At 41.5% G+C, this 18,950-nt stretch overlaps 2 protein-coding genes across 2 annotated transcripts in view; one reads left to right on the forward strand and one right to left on the reverse strand.

Moving 5' to 3' along the window:
• IGFBPL1 (insulin like growth factor binding protein like 1) overlaps nt 1–4,325 on the forward strand; it is a 76,129-nt gene extending 71,804 nt beyond the window's left edge. The window contains exon 5 of the mRNA XM_063914227.1: nt 4,198–4,325. The gene's annotated coding sequence lies outside the window, so the exon portion shown is untranslated. The remainder of the gene's footprint in view (nt 1–4,197) is intronic.
• A 4,301-nt stretch (nt 4,326–8,626) lies between these two features.
• ALDH1B1 (aldehyde dehydrogenase 1 family member B1) lies at nt 8,627–15,371 on the reverse strand. Its single transcript, XM_063914229.1, has 2 exons — nt 15,183–15,371; nt 8,627–11,833 (listed from the first exon to the last, which is right to left on the reverse strand). The coding sequence occupies exons 1-2, from the start codon at nt 15,233–15,235 to the stop codon at nt 10,279–10,281; spliced, it is 1,608 nt and encodes a 535-aa protein (XP_063770299.1). The 5' UTR covers nt 15,236–15,371; the 3' UTR covers nt 8,627–10,278.
• Nucleotides 15,372–18,950: the final 3,579 nt, after the last annotated feature.

Consider the following 18,950-nt stretch of genomic DNA (forward strand, 5'->3'; position numbering starts at 1 on the left):
AACATTGAATCCCATAAGACATACTAGGGGGTTGGGGTCCCAGTTGGATCTCCGGTTGCTATATGCTGGTCAGAAGTTAACCCATGGAGTCTGTTCTGGGCATGCCACTGGATGGATTTGGATAAAAACTTCTCAGAGTGGTAACATTGAATCTTAGAAGACATACCAGACGGTTGGGGTCCCAGTCGGACCTCCCGTTGGTGTACGCTGGGCAGAACTTTGAAACAGGGAGCCTGTTCTGGGCTTTGAACTGGGTGGATTTGGAAGAAAACTTCACAAAGTGGTAACATCGGAACTGAGAAGACAAACTAGGGGGTTGGGGTCCCTGTCGGAACTCCCGTTGGTGTACGCTGGGCAGAACTTTGACTCGGTAGTCTGTTCTGGGCCTTCCACTGGAAGGATTTGGATAAAAATTTTAATGAACTGTAATAACTGACAGAAATTACCAAAATGCAATCACCTGAAATAACTGATGGAAATAACCATAAATCAATGAACTAAAATACCTGACAGAAATGGAGGTGGGAAGACAAAAAATGTTGTATATCCAAAAGCCTTGGAATAGCAACCCTTGATAACAGCAGGAAAACTTTAAACCCATCTCGCAATCAAAAAGTTATTCTAAAACTGAACAGAAATAAAAGCTGGGGATTAGGGCTACTGGTGACACCCCAAAAACAAAAATGACACTGGGCAGCCAACTCATGGGTGTGTTGGAAGAGCTACTGAGCGAATTATTTTTTTACTATGTTGACAGTTACATTGATCACTTAATAACTGGACCATTTAAACCAAGGCAATGCCAGGTACTTCAGCTAGTTATATATAAATGCAATATTATAAGTTGAGAATAACATATGTAATAAATACGGGTAGAGAAGCAGCTGTCTCTGGTCTCTAAGCAAAGTACTGTAGTGTGTGTGTGCTACTAGAGGAAAAATTGCCTCAAAACTATCCTGTGCCTACAGTCACACAGTAGTGTGGTGGATTCGCATTGAGGTTCCGCAAAGAAGGAAGCGAGGGTGCGACTTCTGCATCATTTAACCAGAGTGGTCCCTGCTGCTATTGCATAGCAGGGGGCCTCCTCTGGACCAGATGAGAGAGTAGGGAGGGTGTATGGACGGGTTCCGGCTGACTCGCCGACATGAAGAATACAGACAGCGAAAAGACCGACAACAGAAGACAGAAAGACACTAGTTAGACAGTAGTGAGAGACCGACAGTTAAAAGTCAGACAAAGTTAAAATAAAGACAAAGGAAAACCCGACAAGACCAACAGTCCGACAGAACAAAGACCGACGGTTCATAAGTCAGACAACAGTCACATCGACCACCCCTAAACCGACGTCGCATAAATCGACAACAAAACAGACCGACAAGTCCTTCATCAGACAAGATTTATACCGAAACACAACAGACCGACAGTATATATGCAGACACACAAAAGACCGACAAAACACAAGTCAGACATGCATTTGACCGACATGACAAAAACCCGACAGTGCATACATAGACAGTAAAAAAGGCCGACAATTAATCAAACAGACCTAGATAATATCGACAAATAAAAGACCGACAGTGTATGCATAGACAGGCAAATGATCGACAAATCATAAAACAGACAGCAATAATACCGACACATAAAAGACCGACATCATATACCTAGACAATACATACATATAAAAGAATAAAATAATACCGGCACGCAAAAGACCGACAGATTATTAGGACAGGGGCCAATATATCGATATCATAGACTTCTGCGACTTTCATTTCCCCAAGACTACCCTCCTACATACATGTCGCCGCGTACACACCTGTACCCTCAGCTCCAAATAGGTTAGGTGGTTGGACGGTTGTCACCCCAAGAGCCCACGGCGCTACCCTCATCCGTGGAACTACAGGTCCCAGCCACACCTGTCAGCTTTACAGCTACCAAGCCCAAACCATACAGGCCAAAGTCATGAGTGCAAGGCCAAACCCCCCACACCCCCACCCTTCCCCGCAAAGCACCCCATCCCTACAGTCACCCCTCTTCCGTCCGTCCCCCCGCAATGTCTGGGCGCCCTGTCCTGGACGCCTCCATCGTCACCCCAGCAACGGCACCATGCTGTCTAACCTCAGACGTGCCTACGCTAACAGCGTTACCCCCGGCGCTACCCTCATCCGTGGAACTACAGGTCCCAGCCACACCTGTCAGCCTTACAGCTACCAAGCACAAACCATACAGGCCAAAGTCATGAGTGCAAGGCCAAACCCCCCCACCCCACCCCCCCACACACACACACACACACACACACACACACACACCCCTCTTCCGTCCGTGCCCCCGCGATGTCTGGGCGCCCTGTCCTGGATGCCTCAATCGTCACCCCAGCAACGGCACCATGCCATCTAACCTCAGATGCGCCTACGCTAACAACGTTGCTCCCGGCGCTACCCTCATCCGTGGAACTAGAGGTCCCAGCCACACCTGTCAGCCTTACAGCTACCAAGCACAAACCATACAGGCCAAAGTCATGAGTGCAAGGCCAAACCCCCCCCCCCCACACACCCCTCTTCCATCCGTCCCCCCGCAATGTCTGGGCGCCCTGTCCTGGACGCCTCAATCGTCACCCCAGCAACGGCACCATGCCATCTAACCTCAGATGCGCCTACGCTAACAACGTTGCTCCCGTCACTACCCTCTTCGTGGAACTACAGGTCCCAGCCACACCTGTCAGCCTTACAGCTACCAAGCACAAACCACACAGGCCAAAGTCATGAGTGCAAGGCCAACCCCCCCCCCCCACACACACACACACCCGTCTTCCGTCCATCCCCACGCGATGTCTGGGCGCCCTGTCCTGGACGCCTCCATCATCACCCCAGCAACGGCACCATGCCGTCTAACCTCAGACGCGCCTACGCTAACAGCGTTACTCCCGGCGCTACCCTCATCCGTGGAACTAGAGGTCCCAGCCACACCTGTCAGCCTTACAGCTACCAAGCACAAACCATACAGGCCAAAGTCATGAGTGCAAGGCCAAACCCCCCCCCCCCCCACACACACACCCCTCAGTAGCTATTGCTGGCGACGGGGGGCCATCCAAGACGAGACGCTATGAGTCCCGTCCACCCGCAATAGCTATTGAGAGCGTTGCGTCCAGTTATGGTGGCGACGCCGTGACTGAGTGTACAGGGGTGGTTAGGAGAACTACAAGTCTCAGGATAGATGATAAGGGCCTGTTTCGGAGTAAGAATACTTGTCTAAGAATTGTCTGTTATGTGTAATAATATTTTTTGATAATGAATGTGTCGGTCTTATGTGTGTCGGTCTTGTGCTTATCTGACATGTGGCCTATCTGATTTTTAAATGTCTATATATGTTTTGTCGGTCTTTTGTTTGTCGGTCTTGAGCTTATCTGACTTATGTCCTGTCAGACTTTAAAATGTCTATATATGCTTTGTCGGTCTTCAACAGTGTCTGTGTAATACGTATCTAATTGATAATTGTCGGGCTTTTTTAATGTCTGCATACACGCTGTCGATCTTCGAGAGGTCTGTTTACTTTCATTGTCTAAGTTATCTATGTTCAGGTATGATTAATGTCGAACTATAGTTTGACGGTAAAACTACATTGTCTGACAATCACTGTCGGACTAATCTTTGTCGGGAAAAATAGATTCGAACCGCTATACCACACCCGTATGGACAGGTACCTGTGTATGGAAAGTCAGATCGGAATTCCCCAGAGCTGCAGAGCGGTTCATCTCAACACCAACAGTGTGATGATGCGTGTCTCAACCACGTGAAGGGCTTGATCACATATCTTGTTTTACATCCTTGCAAAATAAACCTAGTATTGTCTTGTGCTTATAAACTCAGGGGAGCACCACCAACATAATAATTACACAGAAAATTCTAAGTGTTATATATAGGCATTGTTGGTCTTACGTTATCTCTCCCTCTAGTATCATTCATATTCTGAATGGAAACGGGTTTAGAATGCAGGACAACAAAACCGGAGCTTAGTAAAGGAACATTCCAGGTGGTAGTTCCCATACTTGTTTATTGTTAATTTCTGGGTATTTTAATATTATTCACAGTATTACCTGATATTGTACATATTTGAATCTGTTTTTTTTTTTAAATGTTCAAACAGTAAACATGATCAATTAAATCTCCTTTTTTTCTCTCCTTTTCTTGATTTTTACAGGATTGGAGAACATTTACGACTTAAAGCATTTTTAATTGTGTATAAAACATGTAGAAAATAGTTTTATATCTGATGATGTTTTTGTATGATATCCTATATAATAAAAGGCTAACGCTGCTCCTCACCTATATGGAGGGTATTCAAGTGTTTTACGTACCGGTGGTCACTAGATTGCGGCCAACGGAGCAATTCAAGTGTTGCTCCATTCAGCGCGCACAGCCGCCGATGCTGACATTACTGTTATATTTCATCATTTTGACGGGCTGATAAATAGTTGAAGCATAAAAAGCAAATTGTAATAAAGTTTCATAGCCACAAACAATAGGTGCTAAGAGAACAAAGAAGTAGAAAAACAGTGTCCCACCATGTAACAAACATCCCCATACTTCCGCTTTGGTTTTTGCCTGTCATACGGGTGCTTTGTTCATCACTTTATTTTAGCCTAGAACTTAGCACTTTCTCATTTGTTTAACCAGTAGTCACCACAAGTATTGCATTCCTGCCACATAACCATTTATATGCTCTATGAAAACAGGCGGTGGTGTATCTATAATGGTTGCAGGGTGTGCCGTGCCCACTGGCTCATTGTTCACCAAGTCTCGTCATTACCTTCTACTGGAGACACCGCTCTAGATGCATCATCGCTTGGAAAGTGATAAAATGGAGAGTGAAAAAGTATCAGCCAATCAGCTCCAAACTGCCATTTTTCAAACACAGCCTGTGACATGGCAGGTAGGATCTGATTGGCTAGTGCTTTTTCACTCTCCATTTTATCACTTTCAAAGCGATGATGCATCTAGCCCACCATCTTTATAATGGCACCACCGGCTAAAGGCATGTTGGTGCTTGTGAACCGCTCTTCCTGCACTGAAAACACCTCTGAACACACAGAAGTGCTGAATGTCTTAGGATAAAATATATATCTACAATGGCTTTGTAATGTACTGTATATGGGTGCTAATGGAGATACAAGATCACCTTTGCTAGAGACAGTGTATGCCACATTGTATGTGGGATCGGTGCTTTCCTGATTTATACATATTTAGGGAAAGGAAAAAGTATTTTGAAGGTAATGTAATATATTAATAAAATGAAAAGTTGAATAAAAGTGAAATCAGTCCAACTTGGACACACGTCCAGCCAATCAGTGATTTTTAGTGTGACAATAATATTAGATCTCCTATCTTTTCAGTTTATTTTATACAGACTATATGTCTTCCTGGAAAATAACTCTGAAGATAACCATACTGTATGATACAGGAACATGAAATTAAACTTCACTACTCAATAAATATAATAGACTCTCATTTGTAATACAAACGTTCTAGATGTAAATAAAATGTAGACTTCTGTATGATGCTGGTTATGTTTAATTGTGCAATGCATGTAACAATGCATCAGCATTTGAATGAAAGCTTAGAAGTGGTGCCATTCTTGCCATCCATATTCCGAACACCATACTTGTGTTATATGGATTATATAATTCCACACTAGTAACTAACAATGGATGAAACTCTAAAGCACAAATCCAGTTTGTTTTTCTAATTATCTCCCAATGTCAGGGCCGTAACTAGGGGGGGAAGGGGGAGTTGGCTAATGGGGCATGCGCAGAATTTTAGGGGGCACTGAGGAGTTACAGAGGAGCAGGGTTTTGTTTTGTTTTTACCGGCAGTGCTGTGCTGCTCCAGTGAGACAGCAGACGGCTCCCGGGGCAGTGTCTTAAACTCTCTTCTTTGCCATGCAGTGCTGCGACTAGCGTGCGGTACACTGTACAAGCTATAGAAACGAGCTGTTGGCTCTGTGTTTTTCAGCAGATTATTAAACCGGTTGCCTGCCCAGCACCAACTGATAACAAGCTGCAGGCTACACTACATTGAGAGGACACACAGCCCCAGGCTTTTGCATGTTAACAGGTGCAGTCACCGATGTTACATAAATCAAAGGTTCACTTTGCTAGCTTTCCACTTGACAGTGGAAACTTAGAGCCTGGATAACCTCCACATCTCACCGAGTATCACTACAGCAGCTTTGTGGTGAGTTTAAAGACAGACTTTATTATCGGCACTGTGCTCCCAGTTAGCAGTATCAACCTCCGCTTTGCCTACCAGATGGGAGGATTTGGTGTAGCTTATAGGGGGATGTAGTGTAGTGATGTATGTAGTGTAGTAATGTATTGCAGTATATAGGGGCATTTAGTGCACTGATGTGGTGTAGTGATGTAATGTAGCGTATAGGGTATGTCGTGTAGTGATGTAGTTCAGCGTGTAGGGAATGTAGTGTAGCATATAGGGTATGCAGTGCAGTGTATAGGGGCATGTAGTGTAGTGATGTAGTTCAGTGTGTAGGGGATATAGTATAGTAGTGCAGTGGATAGGTGAATGTAGTGCAGTGATGAAGTGTTATGATATAGTGCATTGTATGGGGGACACAGAGGAGCATGTAGTGGAATACGCTGCTGGAAGTGCATGTGATGCATAGGGCATTTGAGGCACATAGGGGAATATTGTTCAATATTATCCCTTTTTTTCAAAATTTTTGATAATCTAATTATTTTAGTCTGACAGGGTTTGTTTGTTTTTTGTTCTTTTTTTGGGGAGGAGGTTTGGGGGGGCAGGCGCCAAATTACTGCCTTGCCCCGGGTGATGAAAATACTAGTTTCGGCTGTGCCAATGTTCTTTCTTACTTTACAAAACACCAAACAATATAGATACATTACCAAACCATGCAGACATTGTATATGGCATATAATCAATGATTTACATTATTTCCTTTTCAATCACATCATTTCATTCTCCGCATTATAAACAAGGAAAGCAATACAACAGAATTTGCATACCCTGTATGAGAACAGGTGGCTATTTTATGCTGTTATGCTACTGGGGAGTATGTAGTTTGGCAGCATATCATTTCTCAGATCTCTAAAAAGATATGTAAATGTGGTGGAGGAATGCGCTTTGCTCTACAGACTCACTGCATTCAGAATGCATGCAGCAGCAGCAGCAATATGTGAAACCCAGAGTGGAATTACTTACACCCCTTTCAGATTAGCTGAGCCAGGTCGTAACCGGGAATTTGTACACAGGTGCTTCCCGGGTGCGCCCTGGCTTGAGACCCATTTCAGACTTGCGTCCTAACAAGGCATATTGCCGGGTTGGTGGCATCACTGCTGTTGCTACAAGAGGCGGCGCTTGGAAATGATCATCTCCAAGCGCCACCTCCTATGCAGAGAACGGGTGCCGGGTTGACTTGACCCGGCTTACCCGTTCACACTGCACTGCATTACAGGTTGATTCTGGCTTCAACACAGGTCAAGACCTGGGATATTCCTTCAGGACCCTTTCAGGCTAAGCAAAATCCCAGGTTGATGCACGTTCACGTGCAATAACCTGGGAAATTTATATTAGTCTGAAAGGGGTATTATAGTATCCTAATGCAGTACCCAGGGTGCTAAGAAGCCACAATAGCAATATATATATATATATATATATATATATATATATAAATATTTTTAAAGAGAGGATAGATTTAATGTATGGGTCTGTATGGATAATCCTGTTTATTTCAATAACTATTAATTAACACATGTGAATCTTTGTCTGACTTTATTCAAATACGCTATCTTCTACCCGACAGTGATGTTAATATCGTATCAAAGGATATGTCGCAACCCTTGTAAAAAGGACAAGTGGAAGTTGCCTATAGGACCCAATCAGCTTCTAGCTATCAATCATGTACATTCTATAAATAATAGCTACAGTATAAACTGCTTTAGTTTCTATGCATCTCCACCTGTCCTCTTTAAAAGCTTTAAGTTATGGTAAAATAATCATTAATAATGTTTGTAAAATATTTATAAGCCTTAAAACTAAGGTGGTACATGGTACGTATTACATTTGAACTTCTTTCTTGATGCAATATATCGAAATCTTATACATTAAGAATAACAGTAAAATATCACTGCATTGACTTGGTTAGGTCATTATTATGATTATTATTTTTAATTATTTTAAAATAATATTGAATAGATGTTGAAGATGCATATACAAAGCAATAACGAAATGTGGTCACGATCACAGAGGTTCATCATAATATAAAACTATCCACAAGGTGAGTATGAGGGTTAGGGTTAGGCTAGGGGAAGGGGGGTGTTACGGTTAGGCTGCTGGTGCGGTTAGGGTTAAGCTGCAGAAGGGATGGGTTGGAGGTAGGTTTAAAATATTTACCTGGAAGCCATTGGCATTCTCAGCGTCAGGATCTAGACCGTTGGGATTTCATGCCTAACCCACAATGACAATACATAAAAAACATAATATATAAGAGCACATAGAAAGTAGTGATATGTGTGCTATAATCCCCAAATGTAAATTATAAGGCTAAATCTAAGAGTATCAAACAGAAAAACCCCAACAATAAGGCAGCGCTTGCAGAGATGAATTGTCTAATTATCAATATAATTTATTATGCTTAAAACTGTCAATAAAACAATTAAAAATAAATTTACACTGTAGTAGATAGCCTCTAATCACCATTTATACAGCACATATGCTTGTTCCAAATTTTCCATAGGACCCTGAATGCTCAGAACCAAGTTTATCCTGCGGCTATAGCATAGTCCCTGGACCGGAGAAGTGTATTTCAACGCTGGAGGATTAACAGTTCCAATAATGAATCATAAAATAGGAAAGTCCTCACCAGTTGTGCGTATTGTGAACCGAGTCCAGTCCTTGGTTGCGGATGTGGTTCAGTGCTGGCAGTTTTGTAGGGTCCACGGTGGTCCAAGCAAGGGTGATTAGATTGTAGATGGGTGAAGAGAAGGCTCACACTGACGCGTTTCACAGCTACTGCTGCTTTATCAAAGGTTTAAGAGTATCTAAATCTAAGAGTATCAGCATCATATAACAGTGCCATAAAATGGTACAAGGTTGCAGGCATTGATACAGGTCACAGAACATGGTGGTGATTTGTGATATGTGTAATAATATACAGTAAGAGGTGTGTACTTCCTTATAATTCAAAATGTCCTAATATGTGATAATATCAGAACTCAGTTTGTATTCAAATATCATTTACAGGAGATCACAGATGTGCAATATTAACAATATTAGAACATTGTAGCAATATTAAATACAGCCAGCTCACGAAATATATGGCAATACTATGACCAATGGTCACTAGAACCAAAGTTCTCTAATACATACATTAAAAAGTAAACGGGCAAATTTCTGAAAAAGAAGTGATAGGGGCCTGTTTTCTATTATCGATTACCACAGTGATAGAAAATCGCTATCACAATGAATCACTAAGAAAATATCACAGATACTCAGCTGCTTGCCAGGTCACACTTTCTCAGCAGAAGTGTTGAGTTGTGCTTTCATTTCTACTTTAAAGAAAAAAGGAAAAAACTCTTAAAATTACATTCAAAAAATATTTAACTAGAAAAATTGCCCTTTTTAAATAATGAAAATGTTAAGATAGTTTATATCTATAGACCCCTTAAATTGTTTTTTTATTTGAATTCATATATTAGTAGGGTGTGCTACCACTAATGTCTTAAAATAAGCCGTGCATACAGTATAGGAAGAAAAGGCAAGCTATCTCTGGTGGAACACCAGAGATACTGTAGCTTGCCTTATCTTTCTTCCTATATATACTATTACAGAAATTAAAAATGTACATGTTGCTAGCAAGTTTTATAAATATTAATGTATCTAAATTATTTATAAATATGTCTATGATTATCTGCAATGCCTTATAAAGTAGTAGTTTCTCTCATTACATATTCATTCATGGTACAGCCACTACTTTACATACAGTAATAACACATCATTTATTTTAAAATGAAATCAAGCATAATCTTAATAAACTGATTGCAATACAGTATTGTAGGATTTTCTATTGTTTGTCATTTGTAAGACCTACGTTGAGATATACTATGATTATTTTTATTATTATTATTGTTGTTTCACTTGAGGGTTAATTGCTTGTTTAGTGATTTTAGAGATGTTTTATTAGCATTTTTTAAATAATATTTATTGATAACATATACTACATATTCCAAGTATGTGTAGTCTTTGAGTGGTGTTAAGAGTTCTTTTCTGGGATTTTCATTATGACACTTTTCACTTCAGTATAAGCTGTAAGTCCATCTTCTCCAAGCTCTCTTCCATTTCCAGATTCTTTATAGCCTCCAAATGGTGTTTGACAAGCTACAATATTATATGTATTAACCCACACTGTACCAGCTTGTAATGCCTGAGTGAGATACATTGCTCTGTCTAAGTCCTTTGTAAATATGCCTGCAGCTAATCCATACCTCGTATTATTTGCCCTTTCAATAACATCATTTATTTTTCGAAAAGTAATTATTGACTGTACAGGGCCAAATATTTCTTCTCTTGCAATTCTCATGTTATCCTGGACATCAGCAAAAACAGTTGGTCTGATAAAAAAGCCTTCATCACCATAGCGCTCTCCACCACACATTATTTTAGCTCCTTCCTTTTTCCCGCTTTGAATATAGTCAATAATTTTGTCAAATTGTTTTTTATCTATTTGTGGTCCATGTTCTGTGTCTAGATCAAATGGATTTCCCACCTTCCTTTCTTTGGCTTTCTCAACACTCCTTTCTAGAAATTCATTGTAGATAGATTCTTCTACGTATGTTCTAGAACCTGCAGCGCAGCACTGACCCATATTAAAAAATAGAGCTTCATGACACTGCTCCACTGCATTCTCTAAGTCTGCATCAGCCAGCACAATACATGGGCTTTTCCCACCAAGTTCCAATGTGACTCTCTTAAGGTTCGATTTGCCGGCTGCCTGTTGAATTAGTTGGCCAACATCGGTGGAACCCGTAAATGCAACTTTATCAACTTCCATGTGTCTTGCGATTGCAGCCCCTGCAGTAGGCCCAAAGCCTGTTAATATGTTTACCACACCGGGAGGAAATCCAGCTTCCTTTATCAAGGATGCTATGTACAAAGCAGAAAGTGGGGTCTGCTCAGCAACCTTCATAACAACTGTGTTTCCAGTGGCTAATGCTGGTGCTAGTTTCCAGCACTGCATTATCAATGGGAAATTCCATGGAATAATTTGCCCACAAACACCAACCGGTTCATGCCTAGTGTAGCAGAAATATTTTCCATCTATAGGGATAGTCTTTCCATGCCATTTGTCTGCAAACCCTGCATAATACCTATAAATCTTGATTATTTCACCCACATCTACATTATAAGACACTGAAAATGGTTTACCATTATCCATGGTTTCTAGGGTTGCCAAGTAGACTCTGTCTCTTTCTATAAGATCTGCAAGGCGATTTAGGAGTTGGCCTCGCTGTGATGCATCCATATGACGCCACGGGGATCCCAACTTAAAGGCTTGTTTTGCAGCTTCTACTGCAATGTCCACATCAGCCTTGTCTGCTTCAGCAACCTCAGTAATGATCTTTCCTGTAGATGGGTCCACAGTTGGAAATGTCTTTCCACTAGCTGCATTGTACCATTCATTATTTATAAACAATTTACTGTATTTCACATTATCTAGAGGCTTCTGTACTTTTGTTTCAGAATACGAAGCTATCATATATCGTAACATAGGAATATGGTGTTGAGCTTGAACACGGAGCATGGCTTCACTAGAAAAAATAAAGTAAAATCACACAATTGTCAGTTATGAGCATTCTGTTTTATGACATTGATTTTTAATAGTCATTTTGTGAGTTATATTTATATGAGCTAAGAGGGTCAAGGCCCAGGTCATAAGTATGCTTGATGTTAATCTTTCATTAATTCCTAACTTCTAGTAACATTCACCAGAAGTTTCAGTGACAAGGTGTTCACATATTCCTGTGCATGTATTGCAACTCAAATGCACTTGTGTACAATGAACAAGTACAAAAATGTTACTCTTGATTTAAATTCTTTAGTACCCTTATGAGAGCCATACATCTATGGCCTAAATTATCCATTCTGTCAACACGCTGATTAGCTGATAGACAACTATCAATGGTCAGGAAAAATAGCATGTTACAATCCCCCGACTCACCAATCCTGATAATTTTTCGGTCAGGATCGGTGAAACAGGGATTTCCAGCATGTTGGATTTCACTAATTCCCGGACCCTGACATCGGTAGAACGGGGAATTGAGGCAATATATCATAAATGTATGGACCTCACTACTTGCACATAATGTTTGGTAACAATCTGAGTTCACACATTCATACTAAAGGCTAGCTGTGTATTGTGGGGAGGACAAGGGGTTCAAATAACATATAGGATCCCAGACATGACTTTGAACTTTCTTTTTATTTGATTATTTGAAAATTGCTTAATATGGATATCCCGTCATTAGTTGCTTATTTTATTAATATATTCTGGAAAGCACAATTTGTGGTAGCAGGAAAATATTAATCATCAATCACACATGCCAATTACTATGTAAACAGCTTATTTCGGAAGGTGCACATTAATATCTCAGACAAGTAATGAGCATTAGGTAGTCAATGTCATATGTGAAATGTTGGTGTCTTAGCATAGGACAAAATTAGATGCACAATTTTGTACAAAATCTAAATTTATAAATGGCTGTCAGGTTGTCCACCATTGCTACTTAAAAGGTAAGTTATCAAAAGTGGATTGCTGGTGAATGCATGGCCACATGTTTTTGATCGTTGCATGAAAGTCCTCCACGATGCTCCTTGTGAGTCATATTGGCCACAATGCTGATGTGCAGAAAGAGACTGAATTGTTTGGTTGTTACATGAATGGGTTAGATGTGGGCACGTGCAGGTATATTAACGTAAAGATATAACTCTTTGTAATGCTTATTTTCAGTTTGAAGCACCACTACATACATAAAGGTACTGTATGTCATCTAGACAATGTATTACAATATAAGTTTGTGTTTATTATTCAGAATACTTGAAAGATGCATCTCTAGCCAATATATGAGTATTATGTTATTAATGTTAAATTCATTTTTTAATATTTTTATGCAAATATAGCTATGTAAACAAACGTGCATATTAATGGGGGTAGACGTGCAGTCATTTCTATACAACAGTCTGACTGGCATATGCTGGCAAGATATTTTTGCCAGTTTATTCAGAAGTATGGCCCCAGTGCCTGGAATTATAAAGCATGTGCAAAGGATAGTAAATACTCTGTCACTGTGAAAGAATCTTTGCTATATTCTGCACATGTATAAGGGACCCTATTGGTGCCCCTATATTTATCCTCTGCTCTGCAGTGAGAAAGTCCCCCCCCTTCCCCCCAACCTTTCCACCTGTGGGACACTGCGACACGTGGATGGGATAGTGGGACAGTGCCCGGAAAGCAGAGCTGGCCTGCCAAATCAGGATGATTGGATAGTATGTCAAATAATAAAAATAATCTACACCCATTAGGTATGCCTCAAATGTATTAATCTCATTAAGGCCTCATCTGTTACTGTTACCCTATCCAATTACATTGCCATCTCTGCATCAAATGTAATAGTACTGGGCTGTCAATCATCGCAATACAGCTCACCATGCAGTGTTATGCTGGCAGCAGTATAGACTTAAATAGCACTGTGTCATTTTATGATGCTGCCAAAAGAAGTTAAATAAATTAAAATTCCAGTACTATTGTCTAGCAGATTAAATGGGACAGTTGTTGCTACAATTGGATATCAGTTGTTATTAGATGCAGTGAATTTCAATCAGGAAAGTAGATAGTATTATAAGAGTGTTGTATTATGGGGGAGATGTGTCAAACCTTGGAGAGAGAGAGATAAAGTGGAGATAAAGTACCCACAAATCAGCTCCTAAATGTAATTTTGTTAAACACAGCCTGTAAAGTGACCATTAGACCCTGATTGATTGATTGATTGATTGATTGATTGATTGATTGGTTGGTACGTTATCTCTCGCCATTTTATCTCTCTCCCGGGTTTGGTACATCTCCCCCTCGGTATGTAATAATTATTGAAAATTACAATTAAATTTTACCTTTAATGATATCATTTAATGATATTAAATGAAATATAAATAATAAAACTGATAAATAACTTTTTCCTATTCATGACTCTTTTCCAAGATATCGTTCCACATTCTGTGTGACACTTTCACATTTTGTGACTCACAAAATTGATACATATTACAATGTATGTATGTATGACAGTTGCACCCATCAATCAAACATTATTCCAACCCCAACCTTTTGATTACCGATCTTAAGCCCTCACTTCAACATTAAGTATATGAGATAATTGGGATGAAATTTCTGGATCCTAAACTGGTCTCATGCATTGAGTAAAGCAGTATCTTATTTGAGGAATCATTTTATTTCAACAGATTTAAGTGTTTGTGTGACAATGTGGGTTAATAAAACGGATGCAACTGCAAGACGTGTACAATTACTTGCAAATGGTGCGAGAGTGTTGGATCTAAAACGTATTGTCCGGAATTATGTCTCTTTAATGCTGTGAAATTAAATGTAATAGTCTGACCCAGAAATATTGTGATGAAGTCATAGCAGAAGACCCCAATGGCTCCTCATCCTGGACTGAGAATGTCCCTGGACTGTATTCATGAATCATATTGCCTCAGTAACTCAGTAGTTAACAGACTATAGTGGCTCCCTCAAGTGTTAAAATCCAGGACTTCACTGTGTCTGTTTTATGATTATCATAACCTAATTAAAATCTTTGTATTCTTAGTTCACTGAAGTCTCTGACTAGTGACATTTTGTATGTGAATATGTGTTTGTGTAATGTATGTATGTATGTATGTATGTATGTATGTATGCATGTATGTATGCATGTATGTAAGTCAGCCTTGTCTCTATAAAACACACCTCTCTGCCTGTGTGCATGATAGCAAAACACATTGCTGTAAAGTAAATAGATGAAGCTGTTTCATGCATCAGTCCAGTGCAATGTGAGGTTTGTGTTTTCTTTATATAAATACTGAAATGAATTAGACTGTATTGCACGTACTCACCAAGTAAAAGTCCAGCCGCGTATAAATGCATCCAGCCAGCTCTTATTTTTCATGTCGCACCTCTTCTCAGTTCTCTGTTTCCTACAGCAAATATTATACAGAGTAGATTTCCTGATTCATTCTCCTCCCCTTCATTATGTGCATAATCCAGTACGAGAGAAGAGCGTGTGCAATGTTCTAGCACAGATGTCTCTGTTTACACTGACAGAAAATGAGCAGAAGATAGATAACAGTATTGGGCACATGAAGAACAAAGGGTGTGTGTTAAAATATATCCATATAGTATATGATTTTAAATATAAAGACTTTCTGTACTTTCACTTTATTTCTGTTATCTAATAATGTTCTTCCTTATTTTTATCTTTCAACTAATTACATCAATTTATCATCAAAATGGGCTATTATTTTTATTTTTTTATATAGAGTCAGCTAATTCCTTTGGGCTTTCATAACTGGCTCGCAACGGTGTATTGGCTAGTGCAGTACTTCTAAACTTTTTCATTTCAAGAAACATTTCCACTTTCCAGAGATTTGTCTAAAAATCTATCTTTAATTACAGACTTGGGATAATGATTTTGATTTTTGTGATACTAAAACCGCACATTTTCTTTAAATATATTTATTGTAGTCATATTCATCAAATATCTTATAATATATTTTTACTTTATGAAACTGTCTGGCAGGTGTCTCTAATACCTCTTATATACCTAAATCACGGGTCACAGCCGGAAGCCAGACACGGAAGCTACCCAGCTGCAACCCGCGTCAGACCCCTTTTCCACCGAAAGTCACCAGCTCGGCATATTGCCGGGTTGGTGACGTTGCTAGTGACGTGACAGGGGCAGCGCTTGGAGATCACATGATCTCTAAGCACCGTCTGTCCATTCACTGTAAACGGGAAGCCAGGTCATGCGATCCGGCTCCCGTTTACACTGCACAGTTTGCCGGGTTGAACGTGTGTTCATGTTCAACCCTGCAGTAAGTGTGTAAGTGTGTTTTAATACATTTTTACTTTCACGGTGTGTGAATTGTGTTTTTATTTGGGTATTTTTGTTGTTGTAGAACTACAGGTACCAGCGGGCCCGTTATTTCCCCGCATGCTGGTACTTGAGGTTCTCCAAGTACCAGCAAGCGGGGAGGCTTGCTGGGCCTTATAGTTCCACAACAAAAACAATATTCTTTTTTTTACACACATGGCTATCAGCCCGGCACCAACCGGCCAGGGGTGCTGGGGACAGCCTCGGGCATCACCCCTGGCCCTTGGGTGCCTGGATGGGGGGACCCCTTGATTTAAGGGGTCCCCACTCCTCCAGGAAACCCCGGCCAGGGTGACTAGTTGGGGGGGGGGTAATGCCACGGCTGCAGGAACTTTCGTAAATGTGTCCCCCAGCTGTGACATTATGTCGCTGGCTAGTGGAGCCCGGTGCTGGTTTTAAAAAGATGGGGGACCCCCACATCTTTTGTTCCCCATATTTTTGGAACCAGGACCGGACTAAGAGCCCGTTGCTGGTTGTCTAAATACGGGGAACCCCTGTCCATTTTTTCCCTAGTATTTAAACAACCAGGACCGGCTCAAAGAGTCTGAGGCTGGTTAAACTTAGGAGGGGGGACCTCACGTATTTTTTTTTATTTTTTAACCCATTCAGACCCTCCTCCTCCCACTCCCTTCCCAGTCCCAAACACTGATTTTTATTTTTATTTTCTATAAAAATGTACAATTTATCACAAGTATGATGAGCAGGGAGGCAGGGGGCATTGGCGGCATCGGACTGAGATGCAAATTAGTGGCGCAGGGTCAGTTGATGGTGGGCGAGTTTGTAAGCCATTGGCGGTGGCAGCGGGCATCGGCACAGAGGCAGTAGCGGGCATTGGCTCGGCGGCAGTAGGGGTCATCGGCAGGATTCTGCGGACATTATGGCTGTAGTGCCTCACCAGCCACTGACCTCACCGCACGTCACTGGATTGTAAATACACTCACTCCCATAGAGGCTAAAAGACAACTTGATTAAAAAACAAAGCTTTTTTGTTTTTTTGCAAGCATAACACATAAATAACAATATACAGTACATGTGCACATGTGTCCTCATGTACTGTGGGAGCCAAACTGCCTCTCTTGGTGCTCTAGGTCCCGAACATCATCATTGTTCAAATTGTGCATCTTATTCTCGCAAATGAAACAACTGGAAGTGACAAAACTGCTTTGCTATATTGCACTGATCATTTCGACATTTGTAAATCTGTGTGCATATGAGTCTGGATCTGTGTATGAAGTGCTACGATGCAGCGGCCAGGGCTTTTTCTCATGCCAAGTTCTGTTGTGCTTCATCTGCGACTTTGTACATGTTTAAAACGAATTCCTGTGTGGTTACAGTTGCAGCCTAGCATCTATAGTACCCTGTGTTTTGCAGTGTCTGGGATGTGAATAAGATGCAAAATGTAATGAAAAAGGCAGTATGCTGCACCTCTTGGAGTGGCTCAGTCTCGCCAGGCATCTTGTCAGGGCTGGCGCTACCATTAGGCAGCTGCCTAGAGCGCCAGCCGCTGGAGGGCAGTACTTAGCAGCACACCTATAAAATGAGGAATGAGCGGCGCCACTTTCTCCCGCAACCCACAGCATTATTTTTATTTCATATAGTTCTGTGGGTTCCGGAGGACAAGTGACAGCATTTACTGTATGCAGCAGCTGCCCGCCCCTCGCTAGCAGCATTCTCCCGCGGCCCGCCCATCAGCAGCTACAGCGCACTATGGAGGCGGCGGCGGCAGCAACAGGAGCAGTGACTCCCCGCCAGCAGCAGCGCTAGCCCAGGCGGCACCATGAGCCAGAAGAGGGTGGCAGCAGCAGGGAGCAGTAACCCTCCACAGCATCCTGGCCAGCGGTAAGATGCCGCCCCTGTGTTATGGTGGGGAACTCAACTTGATTCTAACCATAACCAACCCGGATTAGTGGCTGCCTAAAGACACAACCTGGGGGGAGTGTGCACTGGCTGGGGGAGGAGGGGGATTGGATTTGTGTGTGTATGTATGGAGATAGTATGTATATATGGATGTATGTTCAGTATGGCTGTATATATGTGTGTATGTATTAGTGATGAGCGGGTTCGGATCCTCGGGATCTGAACCCGCCCGAACTTCACCTTTTTTTACACGGGTCCGAGCGACTCGGATCCTCCCGCCTTGCTCTGTTAACCCGAGCGCGCCCGAACGTCATCATCCCGCTGTCAGATTCTCGCGAGATTCGGATTCTATATAAGGAGCCGCGCGTCGCCGCCATTTTCACACGTGCATTGAGATTTATAGGGAGAGGACGTGGCTGGCGTCCTCTCCGTTATATTAGAAAAGAAAAGAGTAAACTGAGTGACTTAGTTATAATTGTGGGGAGGATTGGGGACGGGGAGCAGCTGTTAGGGAGTACAGTGCAGGGTTTACCACCAGTGAGTTTAATCCTTTGTTTTTCTACATGAAAAAAACGCTCGACCATATCTGTGCTCAGTGTGCTGCACTGCTGCATGATATATCTGTGCTGAGTGCACTGCTCAATCTGCCTAATTGTGGGGACTGGGGAGCAGTTATAGCAGGAGTACAGTGCACTGTTTTGCTGACAGTGACCACCAGTCCAGTATACGTTTTCTGCCTGAAAAACACTCCTGTGGTGGTTTTTTTTTTCTTCATACTAGTTTAGCAGTCTGCTGACAGTGTCCACCAGGTCCGTTATATACAGTATATTATTATATATATAAGCAGTACGGTAGGCCACGGCTGTACCTACCT

Source organism: Pseudophryne corroboree, chromosome 1 (assembly GCF_028390025.1).
Source record: "Pseudophryne corroboree isolate aPseCor3 chromosome 1, aPseCor3.hap2, whole genome shotgun sequence".
Lineage (NCBI taxonomy): Eukaryota > Metazoa > Chordata > Amphibia > Anura > Myobatrachidae > Pseudophryne > Pseudophryne corroboree.